This window comes from Erpetoichthys calabaricus, chromosome 7 (assembly GCF_900747795.2).
Source record: "Erpetoichthys calabaricus chromosome 7, fErpCal1.3, whole genome shotgun sequence".
Classification (NCBI taxonomy): Eukaryota; Metazoa; Chordata; class Cladistia; order Polypteriformes; family Polypteridae; genus Erpetoichthys; species Erpetoichthys calabaricus.
Window position 1 is genome coordinate 196,792,122 of NC_041400.2, and position 14,537 is coordinate 196,806,658.

The 14,537-nt window shown below is 44.5% G+C and overlaps 1 protein-coding gene across 2 annotated transcripts in view; it reads right to left on the minus strand.

Annotated features, from left to right (window-relative positions):
• The window catches only part of pigg (phosphatidylinositol glycan anchor biosynthesis class G), a 1,234,979-nt gene that overhangs the window by 996,128 nt on the left and 224,314 nt on the right, over window positions 1–14,537 (minus strand). Inside the window, exons 11-12 of one of the 2 annotated variants that reach the window (XM_051929903.1) lie at window positions 10,299–10,608; window positions 7,838–8,007 (exon numbers count right to left, since the gene is read on the minus strand). In XM_051929903.1, coding sequence (XP_051785863.1) covers window positions 7,840–8,007; window positions 10,299–10,608 — 478 coding nt within the window. In that variant the 3' untranslated portion in view covers window positions 7,838–7,839. The remainder of the gene's footprint in view (window positions 1–7,837; window positions 8,008–10,298; window positions 10,609–14,537) is intronic. The other variant, XM_028805895.2, reaches the window with a different exon arrangement.

Here is a 14,537-nt window from a genome sequence, read left to right on the forward strand (position 1 = left end):
AAACACTTTGTCAAACTTTGGGCTCCACACCGCGCTATATGAAATAAGATTACCTGAAACTTGCTTAGGTGGGCTGGCATGGCAGCAGATTCATGGCGTGTCTTTTTTAATTTGTTTCATGCTGTCTGTGGGAGGCCTCGGGCTGAAAATATTATTTGATTTTCAACACGCCGGCACTGCCTCCACAATCACACGCACACGCTAATACGATTATTATTAACGAATCTCAAGGACTCTGAATCTTCAATATTCAACCAGCCCGGTGATCACTGAAGTGCAATGCCACCTCCGCGCTTGGACCGCCGGGTTCACTTCAGGCTGGGATACTTTTTATGGAGCCCAAATTCATTTAAACGGGATTCTTTGCACAGGCTACATACAGTAAGTGCTGTGTGTGTTATGCAAAAATCACACCGCTGTGAAAAAGTATTTGCCCCCCCTCATATTCTCCTCTTGTCTTTGTGTATTTCACCCAATCAGTGGCCTCAGACTGTAAGACAAAATGCAAAGTCAGAGAGGGGGAACCCGAGTGAGCGTGCGATCGTTAAACTAACCGAGGAACAAAGTCACCCAACAGCCTTAGGGGAAAAGCTTGTTGCCCCCCCACCCCCTATAGTTTTAATACTTGGCTGCTGCTCTTTTAGCAGAAATACCCACAACTGAATACATCATCCCGTCATTTGATATTCATCTAACAACATTTCACATAATAATTGAAATAAATAAAAATAATAACTGAATAGAAGTGCAGACATATATTCAAAGATGAATATTTGATAATTATATAAATGTGTAAATACACACACACACACACATATATATATATATATATAAACCTATATCTATCCACATAAGAACATGTCCTAAATTTAGTATAATTATATTTTGGAAGAAATAAGTGCATAAGACTGGCAAGCTTTGTTGGTCTGAATGGCCTGTTCTCGTTTTAGAGTCTTCTAATGTATGTGTATGCATGAGTGTCCGTATTCAGAGACACCTTTATTTATATATATGCATACACACAGACACACATTTTATATCCGATACATATGTATACACTCAAATTATTTAAGTGTATATAATTCTGTACATCTGCACACACTCTTGATATATACAGTATGTTTACACACACACACTATGTATTTCTAGATGTATTTATTTTTCCACGTATTCATTCTCTGACGCCTGCACCCCATAATACTGTACAGTATCACGGGCATTTATTTTTTTTAATAAGTATTTATGCCTATTTTCCATACTTCCCTGGTGTTTCACTTCTCTTTCTGTGTTCCACGTGTCACACATGTGGCTACACTGACCCGGCTATGTCACACAAACACACACACACGCACGCACTCTGTCCTGTTACCCACATGCAGTCTGTCCATCTGCCGTTTCCATGGTACCCGTTTTACCTTCCTTCCTTCCAGTCTTCTCTTGCTGTCATGTGACCTCCTAGTCTATAAGTGAAGCTGCAGAGGAGCCTCGGCTGGCAGGCAGGCACTCCCTGTTCGAATCTTTTGCCTATGTTGTTCCCCAAAGGCCCACCCTTTGCACGTCCCACTTGTATCAATTCTGGTCCATTGGGCCTGCTGATGCTGCTGGTCTTAGTCACCTACGTGATAGCCATGCCAAAGAAGTCCTCTGTCTCTTGCCTCAGTGACTATCGCCGGTTATCACAAAGTGCTTCGAGAGGCTCTGGCGCCACCTAAAAACTCGACTTCCCAAAACACTTGACCCTCTCCAGCTTTCCTGTCGCCCAAACTGGTCCACTGACGATGCCACATCATCTACTCTTTATCCTGTCCCATTTGGGCAAAGGAGGCACTTGTGCTAAAATTCTGTTCATTGACTTCAGTTCATCATTCAATCCCATCATCCCTCAGAAGCTCACAGGCGAAGTTTGGCCTTCCAAACCACAACACTCTCTATGCAACTGGATCCTGGACTTCTGTGACAGAGAGACCCCAGATAGTCCACACGGGAAACGTCATCTCCATTACCATCACGCTGAGCACTGGTGCCCCCCAGGATTGCATACTTAGCCCACTTTTATTCACTGTTACGTAGAGCTCTTAACACAATCTCTGAGTTTGCTGATGACACAGCAGCGGTGGGCCTCATGGTGGGGACAAATGAAGACGCACCAGTCCACCATACGTCGTTAAGTACAACAAATTGTTTCTTAAAATCGACTTCAGACAGGCCCACTGCCCATTGAAGGCTCTGCGGTGGGTCAAGAACGCCAACGCCCTTGGTGTACACCTGGAAGCTGACCTTACTTAGTACCATCTCCGTAGCCAAAAAGGTTGCAGCAGCAGCAGCATCATCTCCACTTTCTTCAGTGGCTGAGGAGGTCAAGCCTACTTCCTCCCATCCTCACCACATTCTACCGGGGCACCATGGCAGGCGTTCTGACCTGCTGCATCACCATCTGGTTTGGGAATCACAGCGTCTCTGACCAGCAAGGACCTACAACAGACAGTACACACGGCAGAAAAGACCACTGGGACCTCACTGGCCTTCATTAAAGAGATTTTTATAAAGCAATGCATCCACAAGGCCTACCCCTCCCATGGTCTCTTTGTCCCACTTTCATCTGGCAGAAGGTACTGTAGCATCCAAACCAGTTCTGTCACAGCTTAGATGTCCCCAGATCTGCTCTTGGTAGTCCATCTACATACAGGATTTGTGTTTTTCACAACACATATGCAAAAATAGAGGACATCTGGAGGGGGGGCAAATACTTTTTCACAACACTGTTCTTTCTGTCCAGGCCCTGTGATGAACTGGCAGCCCCCCTACATCTTCTGCCAGGATAGACCGCCTTTCGAACAGACGGTGGGATGAGGGAAGGCTGTAAATAGCAGAACGTCGCACAGCGGCTCACTACTTAGTGTTGCAGCCTCGTCTAGGTGGGGTTTGCACGTTCTCCCCATGCACCCTGTGAAACGGACGGCCGGCAGCTCCACCCGAAAGGATGGGGGAGAGCAGCTACTTGTGGACACTCTCTCCCCCAAGACACTAGATGGCAGGATCTGTACAACATAGCGGTGCCCCAGGGCACCATGGGATTTGGAGTTTGGCATCACAGCCCTGCTGGGTACCGTGGGCAACACCAGGGGGCACTGCGAGAGTACCTTGGGACTCATACTTTTTACATAGCCCGGAAGTACTATCGAGTCATGGGGACAGAAGCCCAGAAGTACTTCCAGGTTGGACGATATAAAGGACAGCGGAACACCCAGCAGGCAGGCCAGAGTCGGGTGGATGGGGGACAAAGCTTGCTGGGAGGTGCGGAGGAGAAGAAAACAGAAGATTGGGCATTGGTGATTATCTGGCTGTTGATCTGCGGCTGTGGTGGAAGAAGGGAAAGAAAGAAAATAACTTCTTGGTGCTTTTACCTTGTGGCCAGAGGGTCTATCTGTTGGGTTTAAGGGGCAACAGTGACCCCCAGCATCCACACCTGCTACGCATGGGTGTCTGAGGGTCACCTTCTGGGCTCAGTCAAAGTATGCCCATGAGGGGGCACTGTCACTAACTGCATCGCCTCTTTTTGCCAATAAGATGCCCAATGAGGGTAACTGAATCCTGCCTATGATGTCCTGAGGAGCTCCGCCCCTTCTATTTGGGACCCTATAAAGCCCCACATCCCAGGATGGTGGCCTCTCACTTTAGACCTGACCCACTCAAGGCTGCCAATTTAACTAAGCAGCCATCTTGGCTATTCGGGCAGATAAGAATCCCGATTTCTCTTGTGCCACCGAGCGCTCCTTTTTGTTCTGTTCTGTTTTGTGGCGCATCGCATTAAATGGGGTGGGCCACATGGCACCCCAAATATACTTTGAGGGATGGGGTGGGCCACTTGGCACCCCAAATATACTTTGAGGGATGGGGTGGGCCACTTGGCACCCCAAATATACTTTGAGATTCCTCCACTTACACCCTTCGATTTTTATGTTTAGTTCTCCAGCTTTGATTAACTGGCGATCGTACGCCGGCCCTACGTGAATGTAAATGGGCCCTCACTATGAGTTGGCATCCTGTCCAGGGTTGGTTCCTACCTTGTGTCTGATGCTCCAGACCCCTGTGAGACCCTGAAGTGCATTACGTGAACCTGAGGGGGCCGTGCTGTCGGTTATCTCTGGAGTGCCCCCTGCTGGCTGTAAGTTTAGACTCATCATCTACTAATGAGGGTCCTGCGTTTTGCGATGGCCTTTTTTTATTTACTGTCATTTTGTGTCGACACACAGAATTCTATACTGAGGAGTTTGAGGCTCATGTCTGTGATGGGATGTTGTCACGCAGCACGCCGGACTTGAGGGGGCCGCTTTTACACTTGACCTAGAGAAGTCAAGAGACGCTGGACGGCCTGCGAGTGACGCTGATGTCTGGCATGCAGGTTGCCACATTTTGTTAAACTGCTGCATGCTGGGACCACCCACATAGGGTACATGTCTGCCATCGCAGACACCGTGAGCAAACACGGCGCATCTTTATAAAGGCCCCGTAATGGACAGACTGGCAGGCTCAAGATTCACGTGTTCAGTCTGTGTGTCTATGGGCGCTCGGCGGGGTCATCATCCGAAATGAGAGAGGGCCTCGCAAATGAGTGTGTGCACCAGGGGGGGCAAAACAATGATCACTGGAGACCACCACACGCCTGGGTCCTCCCACCCTCTCCCTCACTTTTATTTTGATCCAGATGTTCTTTCTTGCCTACGGAAAATAATGGCAGCATTTCTGGGGCTTTATTATGGTGTTCTGATTACTGGTTGGGTGATTATTTCTTCTTGTCATCTTGATTATTCTGATTGCACGATTCATTTAGACCATCAAATTGATCTGTCTTAATTAAAGAAGGAAAGAAAAAAAATCAGCGTAGGAATCTCCTTCTGCAACGGGCCTTAATGGAATCTCCTGAAGCAGAAAATGGATTCTTTGTAACCACAGCACCTTTCTGTATCGGAAGGCCATGTTAAAAAAAGAGTCAAACTATTACATGGCGCCTTTCTGATCTGTCCCTCCATCCTCATATGTAATGTGCTATCCTGTCTACTCACCCACCTGTGGTATAGCGCCCTTCCTATCTATTTAGAATTCTTCTATTCAATTCACAGAGTGCTGTGACAAGATAAAAGATAAATACGTGTGAGCAAGTAGCTGGAAACGGACTTCAAAAATGGAAACCAACCAACACTGTGAGGCCATTCATTCATTAAAATGATAGCCACTTTATATACAGTAGTCATGGCATCTGCCTGCCCAGCTCTCTTTACATAACAGTGACTGGCCAGTCTACGTGTGTGTGTGTGAGGTATCTTTGTATCTCTCTAGAAGGAGCGCTCTATCTATCTGTTATACAGTGCCTTTCAATCCTACTTATTATTCAGTGGCTTTCACCTATCTGTTTACCAAACTGTTATATAGTGCCTTATTGATCTGTTTACTTTATAGTGCCTTTCATCTAGTGTTGTTTATTATATAGTACCTTTCCTATCTGTGTACTGTATAGTGCCTTTCATACCTATTTATTATATAGTGTTTTCCACATCTATCTATCTATCCATCTATTATATAGCGCCTTTCACATCTATGTATTATATAGCATATCTATTATGTAGCGCCTTTCACATCTATCATATAGTGCCTTTCCTATCTATCTATTATATAGTGCCTTTCATTTCTTTCTATCTATCCATCCTGACAACTACACTATCTGTTCATCATATAGCACCTTTCACATCTATGTATCTATGTATTATATAGCATATCTCTTATGTAGCACCTTTCACATCTATCTATCAATCATATAGTGCCTTTCATGTCTGTCTGTCTATCTATCGTGCCTTTCATATCTATTATATAATATTGTGCCTTTCCTATCTATCTTCTATCTATATATCTATCATATAGCGCCTTTCACATCTATCTATCTAGATAGATAGATATATAGTGCCTTTCACTCTATCTAATAGATAGATAGAGAGTGAAAGGCACTATATATCTATCTATCTATCTAGATAGATATGAAAGGCACTATATAATAGATAGATATGAAAGGCACTATATAGATAGATAGATAGATAGATAGATAGATAGATAGATAGAGTGAAAGGTGCTACATAATAGATATGCTATTTAATAGATAGATGTGAAAGGTGCTATATGATAGATCGATATATAGTGCCTTTCACTCTATCTAATAGATAGATAGAGAGTGAAAGGCACTATATATCTATCTATCTATCTAGATAGATATGAAAGGCACTATATAATAGATAGATATGAAAGGCACTATATAGATAGATAGATAGATAGATAGATAGATAGATAGATAGATAGATAGATAGATATGAAAGGCACTATATATCGATCTATCATATAGCACCTTTCACATCTATCTATTAAATAGCATATCTATTATGTAGCACCTTTCACTCTATCTATCTATCTATCTATCTATCTATCTATCTATCTAGATAGATATGAAAGGCACTATATAATAGATAGATATAGATAGATAGATAGATATGAAAGGCACTATATATCTATCTACTTTTATATAGTGCCTTACACTCTATCTATCTATCTATCTATCTATCTATCTATCTATCTATCTATCTATCTATCTATCTATTATATATTGCCTTTCATATCTATCTAGATAGATAGATAGATAGATATGAAAGGCACTATATAGATAGATAGATAGATAGATAGATAGATAGATAGATAGATAGATAGATAGATAGATATGAAAGGCACTATATATCGATCTATCATATAGCACCTTTCACATCTATCTATTAAATAGCATATCTATTATGTAGCACCTTTCACTCTATCTATCTATCTAACTATCTTATCTATCCCAAATTTCCCCATTAGATTAGTAGAGTTTACCTAATCTAGTATAGTGCCTTTCACGTCTGTCTACTGATCTAAGTACCCACCAGTCCCTTTTTCATGTCAGTATTCATCATGCTGTCTCTCATATAAGAATATAAGACATTTGACCAACAAGAGGAGGCCATTCAGCCCGTCAGGCTCGTCTGTTTATCTAATGGCTATGCTGGTCATTTTTAAGTGACACTTGCAGGAGGACTTTGGCCAACTTAGCTATCAGCAGCTCATCAAATCAGCGTGACGGACTGAGAGCTCACCTGTCACTTTTCTAAGGTCTGTAACGTCTCCGCTGTCGTCGATGTGAGCCTGCAGCACGTCTCCTGTCCTCTCTGCTCTAATGTTCAATACAAGAGCAGGTGAGGTGACTTGCAGACATTGTCAGGTGATTCTGCACTCATGGGGTGTACCGAGACAGAGGAGAGGAGAGGAGTCTGTGATGTGTCCCTGTCTGGGGTTCAAGTTCATGTTTTGGGTCTCTTTTTTGGTTCTTTTATTTATGTCTATTACTGTGTACGCATCATTCTAACTTGGCCCTAGTGTGTGTGTGTGTGTGTGTGTGTTCACCTTGTACTGGACTAGCACCCTGTCCATTGTTTGATTCTGTCTTTTGTCCTTTGTTAGTCAGGATAGACTACTACGGTGTGCACTCCCGCCCTCTATGCTCTCTTGACCTTGGCTTCAACTGGACTGATGGCAGAGCAATGGCACGGCGCATGTTCAAATTACCCATCAGCCACTGTGACAGTGTTGGATTGTGTCACCTTCTATCCATTATGGTTACTGTGTAATTTTTAAATGGCCTTTACATTTTGATGTACGCTCATACACATCCTGTACACAAATAGATTTTTTCTCTAGAGAGCCAAATGTCCAAGTTCCATCTATCAATAAACGGACCCCCACCGGCCCCCGACCATCTCACAGCTACACTTACCTTTGCATTTCAGAGCTCAGGTGACAAATGAGGTGAGTGGCCCAAAGCAGGGGCCCGGCATACGTATGCACCCCGGTAAGAAAAATGGCCGGAACTTCAACGTAGGTCTCCAGGCCCACAAAGCCTGCCGAGATGTCCACCGTTGCAATGTTATTGGAGTTGCCCTAAAAAAGAACAGAAAAGCAATGGTAACTGGCAAAGGGGGGTGGAGGGCCACTTAAGACCAGTAAGAGAGACGAGTGACAAATACACAAATTGGGGCGAGGGGGACATCATTCACTTCCACAGTCCTCCTGGGTCTCAACGGTGAGATGAATAGCAAATGTGAAGCACTTGGTAACAACTGGCAGATGGCAACAGAAAAGGACCCCCGCAGTTTGAGCTTTCTGCACACGGAGTCTCCCCCCAGACATTTTCAGTGTTTGTGTTCCTCTGGTCACCACAGTGGACAGCTGAGGCTTATACTGCTAGTAATGGGCTAAAGCCATCCTGGAGATTGGGGGGCGCCATTCTGTAGTAGAGACCACCATGATAGCAGGAAAAAACAGGAATCCTCTGGCATGAAAATCCAAATATTTCATAATAAAAGATGAAACATTTTTAGAGTCCTTCTCATCCCAAATCCAATACAAGGCCCAAAATCCCACAAGAAGGGCTGCAATGGGCTTTAACAGGCCCTGACTCTCTAAGAAGAGCAGAAAAAGATCCTTGAAGGGAAAGAAGAAATGGAAGACACCCTGGGAAAGGCAGTTCAAAGAGAGACCCCTTTCCAGGTAGGATGGGCGTACAGTGGGGTGGGGGGGCTCAATAAAACACGATACACAAAACAGAAGACAAGTGAAATTCTGACTTGCATGTGCCAATTACCATCAGAGGCATTGTGATTGGTGATAGATGTAAAAGGCACTATATAAGAAAGATAAATGTGAAAGGCACTATATAAGAAAGATAAATGTGAAAGGCACTATATAACAGGTGCCCCAAATGCAGAGTCCCATGAATTTCTAAATTGCATGTGCTAATCACGTTGTCTGGTACCATAATTAGTGGCGGACATGAAAAGCACAGCAACAGACAGAGAAATGTGAAAGGCGCTATATAATAGGCTTACAGAGTCCGCCGACTACCTCCTTGTATGGGTTAATGAGTCTGCAAGACGAGAGCAGAATGATTTTACCTCCAAACTTCTGTCTTCCTCATCTGGACATACGACTGACATTACAGGTCATTTAGAAGGAGGAGGAGGAAGAGGAGACTGGGCGGGGCTACATGTTTGAGTTGCAGCCAACTAGGTGAATGGAGAACAATGACTCAATGATGGGTGGGTGGAGTCACAAGCCTGACTGGAAGCCAGCTGGGCGGGGCTACTTAGGCTTACAGGGCCCTCATTGTCACATGCAGAAGGTCCAGTGAGACTCTGATGTGCACATGGGAATGGCACTCTCAGGCTCCAGGATGAGTGACACATTCAAAAGGCACTATATAACAGAGAGAGAGGTAGGCAGGGGAGGCACTATATGATAGCGTGCTGTGTACCGAGTCCAGTGAAATCGAAGCCACCTGCAGCACATTACTACTCTCCGGTGCTGTGACTGGCGAACAGAGCGACTTTACCTTGAAACTTCTGGCTTTCTTACCTAAAACGTCTCAGAGTGTGTTTGTTATAAACGAATCCAACATGCATGGCAGGTAAATAAAGGGAAGGAGGAGGGCTATTGGCAGTGGGCGGGGCTAAATGTTGGAGTGGCAGCCCACTGGGTGGCTGAAGCAAAACATTTGAGTGGCAGATGGGTGGGTGGAGTTAAGAGGCTCAACGGTCACTCCCAGCTCTCTAATTGGTTAATGCTCCTAGCTGGCCACCAATCCAAGTGCCAGGTGCTTTCAGGTGCTATGGTCTGCTTTAGAGGTTAGATGGGAGTTTTATAGAATGGACGGGGAGACTGAGCCGCTCCATACTGCCTTCTAGTGGGGTCAGGATATCCGACAGAATGGCGCCCTGCTGATTCACCTTACGTGTTCTGTCAGGGTGTTCTATGGGTTCAGGGCACTCGTTTCCATATTTGTGAACAGGTAGGAAATCAGCAGTGGGGAGTGAACGGGCAGCCTTGTGGGTTACAGGCCATAGCCCCCCCACTTGCCAGTCCAATGGTTGTGTCGTCTACCATTTGAGCTGAGCTGCCCCTCGCTCCTCACGCCATGCAGATGTTAGTGGCTCAGCTGAATCACCTGTGGACGCCCTTATTGAGTTTCCAGTTGTGTAACGTGCGCATTTTATCCAAATATAAAGTCCGTTACGCTGCTACTTTTTGTTGCCAGGCTGCAGCACATCAATTCCCTTTAAAAGCCCCTAATTCCAGTCTTCATAGCTCAGTCCAATTAAGAAAAGGTAATTTCAGAGCTCAGCGAGCTTCAGTTGCAGAAAGACAAGCAGCCGTGAGACGGCAAGCAGCCTTACCTGAAAGTAAAAGAAGGCCTGGCCCAGCCAATAGTGCATGATGGTGGTCTGCGCCGCGTCGTACTTGAGCCCCCTCCAGATGAAGCGACTCATGAGGCTCTGAATGACGAGGGTGAACACCAACACCGGCAGGTTGTGGGGTCTGAAGAGCAAAGCCACCACGAGCACCAGGCCGCTGTACACCTCCCACAGTCCTCTGCTTCGCGCCTCTCTGCTGGGGGCCACCACCTGGGACTTGAGGAGGTCCTTCACCCCCGTGAAGAGAATGCCGAGGACAAAGACGTAGACGAAGCGGGCCTCCAGCACTCCCCTGCGGGCACAGGACAGAAACACATTAGGGCGTGGGCACCATCTGGGGTGAAGACCCTTGATCCTCAGCAAAATGATGAAAGTCAGGGCCCTTCGGCGAGGGACGACATACTGACAGAGGAAAGGCACTATATAATAAATAAACGTAACAGAGAGAAGGAAAAGATAGAAAGGTGCAGAGAGACCAACAGATAAACAGAAAAGGCACAACAGGATAGACATAAGAAAGGCACTATATAACAGATAGATAGATAGATGTGAAAGGTGCTATATAATAGATAGATAGATATACAGACAGACGGATAAATAGAGTGAAAGGCACTATATAACAGATAGATAGATAGATAGATAGTGAAAGGCACTATATAATAGATAAACATAATAGATAGAAAAGGCACAATAGGATAGACATAAGAAAGGCACTATATAACAGATATATATATAAATACACAGATAGACAGAGTGAAAGGCGCTATATGATAGATAGACAGAGAGAGATAGACAGACGTGAAAGGCGCTATATGATAGATAGGGTTTGTCTTTGCCGTAACACAGTATCGTGTATTTATTTATATATTCAGCCCGATTTCCCCCCAGCCTATCTATCCAGCTATCAGAATGTGAAGAGCTCCCTCTGAAACACGGAGTAGCTAGCAATGTCAGGACGAGTGACAAATAATTGAGTCGCACGGCCAGCGGATGGCAGAGCCACCGCATTAATTAATTAACAGCACTGCTGCCCATCTGATGCGCACAACAAAAGGCCTCTCCGAAATTAAAACGGCGGCACGTCCGCAATGTGCAATAAACAAAAGAGCCCGTCCCGTTATCTTGGCAGCACAGCTTCACGATGTGACAAATGCCAGGCCACTGTGCGGCAGGCAGGAGTGATGGATGCGCATCGAACCGACGGGCCGGACCTCCTGCTTGATGGTCTTTCTGGTAATGACTGCTAAATACCACTGAGGCGTTTTATGCCATTTTATGATTAACCCAAGTTCCTTCCCATTCAGTGTATTTGTCATATAGCGCCCTTTGCACAGCACAGGATAGTTGGTGGTGTAATTCAAATTTGATGGGCCACCTCCATGTGAAAGTAAATTGAATCCAATTAGTAAAGACCCCATCAATGAGATACGTCAAGCATTTAAGGTCCGTCAATGGCCACCAGTCAATTACACCTGATGGACCTGTGGGCACGAGGACCCCAATGACCCGTTCATTCAGCTTGTTAAGAGTGAAGCCCCACCACAGGCACTGCCTTTATGTGACATTTTTTGTGCTTTTCAGTGATTTTGCCTTTTGGAGGACGAGTTCATTCTGGTCTGGCCACGCTGTAGATGAAGCAGCAGGTGTCTCTCAATGTCACCTAACCCAGGATGATCTACTGTCTCATATCTGGTCCTGCTTATAATAGATTACCATGTTATCAGCTTTATGCTAAATACGCTTTCGTATATTCATCCATCTTAATAAAAGCACAAGTGTCTCTGGGTCTCTCCTGTTGCTACGCCTCTGCTTTTCAACAGATGGCGCATGCCACGCATCCCAAACATCTGCTTTTACAAATCCTGTACCAAATGGTGTGTAACAGAGACACCGCACTGGATATGTTAGCACTGAAGTCTGCATCGATTATTTAGGTGGGAAGAACAGCTGGTACACCATTAAGGCTTTGTCTGCCAGCCCACCCGTGATTATAATGCAAAGTGGCACAAGGCACTCCAAAGGCGGCCATGTTACTTGTATAAACTACTGCTGGAGTCTGAGCAGCCTTTTTATGTGAGAGATCCTGATGTGGACTGGGATTGGGAATTTTATCTCCCTATCAGCCCAATCCAAACCCCCGGCTCCATATGCCGCTAAGGGCAGCTGTGCTGCCACACTCTGTGTTAAACATTATACAATCAGAGCAGTAGTGGGTGAAAGGCAGGAACCAGACCTGGGAGAGGTGCCAATCCAGTGCAGAAGGTAGAAGAATGCTGGCCTAACCTCGTTACCTGAATCGATCCCATGATTAGCAGGCCTGGCGTGACGGTGGTTGTGCCCTGTGATGGACTGGCATCCCATCTTGGCGACCAGGGTGTTCTCTGGCACCCTGTGATCCTGAATTGGATTAGGTGTTGGATGGGGGAAGTCACATGTTGGGTTGTGCCAGTACTGATTAGATTCGCAGGCTCCCAGCCATGAGGCAGTGACACTTGTTCAATGGGACACCACGATGGACCTCGTCAGCGACTGCTGCTGGTTTTTTTTTTTTTGCTTCCTTGTCCAATCACAATGCAAACAAAGAATCAGACACGAGGGCACTCGGTGGCACCAACTGGGCTTGTGTCCGGTAATCTGAAGGCACATCCACCACCTGAGCGCAGGAGTCCACAAGGACCTGAGCCATTCCGGCCACGAGGAGTTCATTTCCTTCTAAAACAACATCACTCTGTCCGTTGTCTTATTTATTTTCTAATAGACAAAGACGCCAGGATTGGCTCCACCCCCTCATAGCCATGAAGTGGACGAAATACACTTGAGGAGCGAAGGGGCGGCGTAAGACCACCTATAGTCTCAAGTACTCACTAAGCACGGCACGATTGGAAAATACAAGTTAGTATTTCACTGGACAATAAACCTTATGTTTTATATAGCGCCTTTGGAATCTACTGTGTTCGTCTATATTTATCTAGAGTGCTATTTAGAGCTATAAACTATATGGTGCCTCTTCCATCTACAGCATCTCACGGTCAGTCTGCTCTGCGTGTGGGACAAATAATAACTCTACACACGATCCTGTGGACAATTCTACCTCTAGGACGCCCCTTAGGCCTGTCACTTGTATAATGTGGATGCTACGCTCACTAATCAGTGTGCCCAAGAGTCACCCACTGTGCCCATTGGTTACATGTCGATAGGCACAATCAAAGGAAGACTTTTACTGGACTCTCTACACGGGACGATAAGGGGCACATCTGATAGACAGACAGAGTGAAAGGCACTATATAAAGTGTACAGGGTGCTACAGTATATAACAGATAGATGTAAAAAGGCACTATATGATAGATAGAAAGAACTTTATTATATAGTGCCTTTGAAATCTACTGTGTCTGTCTATATCTATGTATTTAGAATACTTTATAGAGCTATTATATAGTGCCTTTCCCATCTATACGTTATAGGGTGTGTTTCCTCTCTATCTCTCTGTCTACTCTGCACATTGGATAATAATGACTGTACTCTGACTTTCACATCCATTCAGCTCTGAAACCATCCATTGATCGATGTATTCATCTTCAATATCATGCCTTTAATATCTATCAGTGTATTTATCTATCTAAGGAACTTCTGCACATTAATCATGGTGTTAGAGATTGGGGCCGTGTTGTATGTTGATTAGAACATACAACTGAGAATTTCATTTTATGCTACATGGGGCAGTAATGACCCTGTGAACCTAACCTATTATATAGTGCCTTTTAAATCTGCTGTATCTATATCTGTTATATGGCGCCTTTCCTATCTATCTATCTATCTATCTATCTATCTATCTATCTATCTATCTATCTATCTATCTATCTATCTATCTATCTATCTATCTATCTATCTATCTCCTTACGTCTATCTTGTATATAGTGCCTTTCACACTATCTTTCTATTAAAATATAGTGCCTTTCACATCTATCTATCTATCATATAGTGCCTTTCACACTATCTATCTATTAAAATATAGTGCCTTTCACATCTATCTATCTATCATATAGTGCCTTTCACACTATCTACCTATTAAAATATAGTGCCTTTCACATCTATCTATCTATCTATCCATTTATTATATAGCACCTTTCACATCTATCAATCATATAGTGCCTTTCACATCTATCTATCTATCTATCTATCTATCTATCTATCTATCTATCTATCTATCTATCTATCTATCTA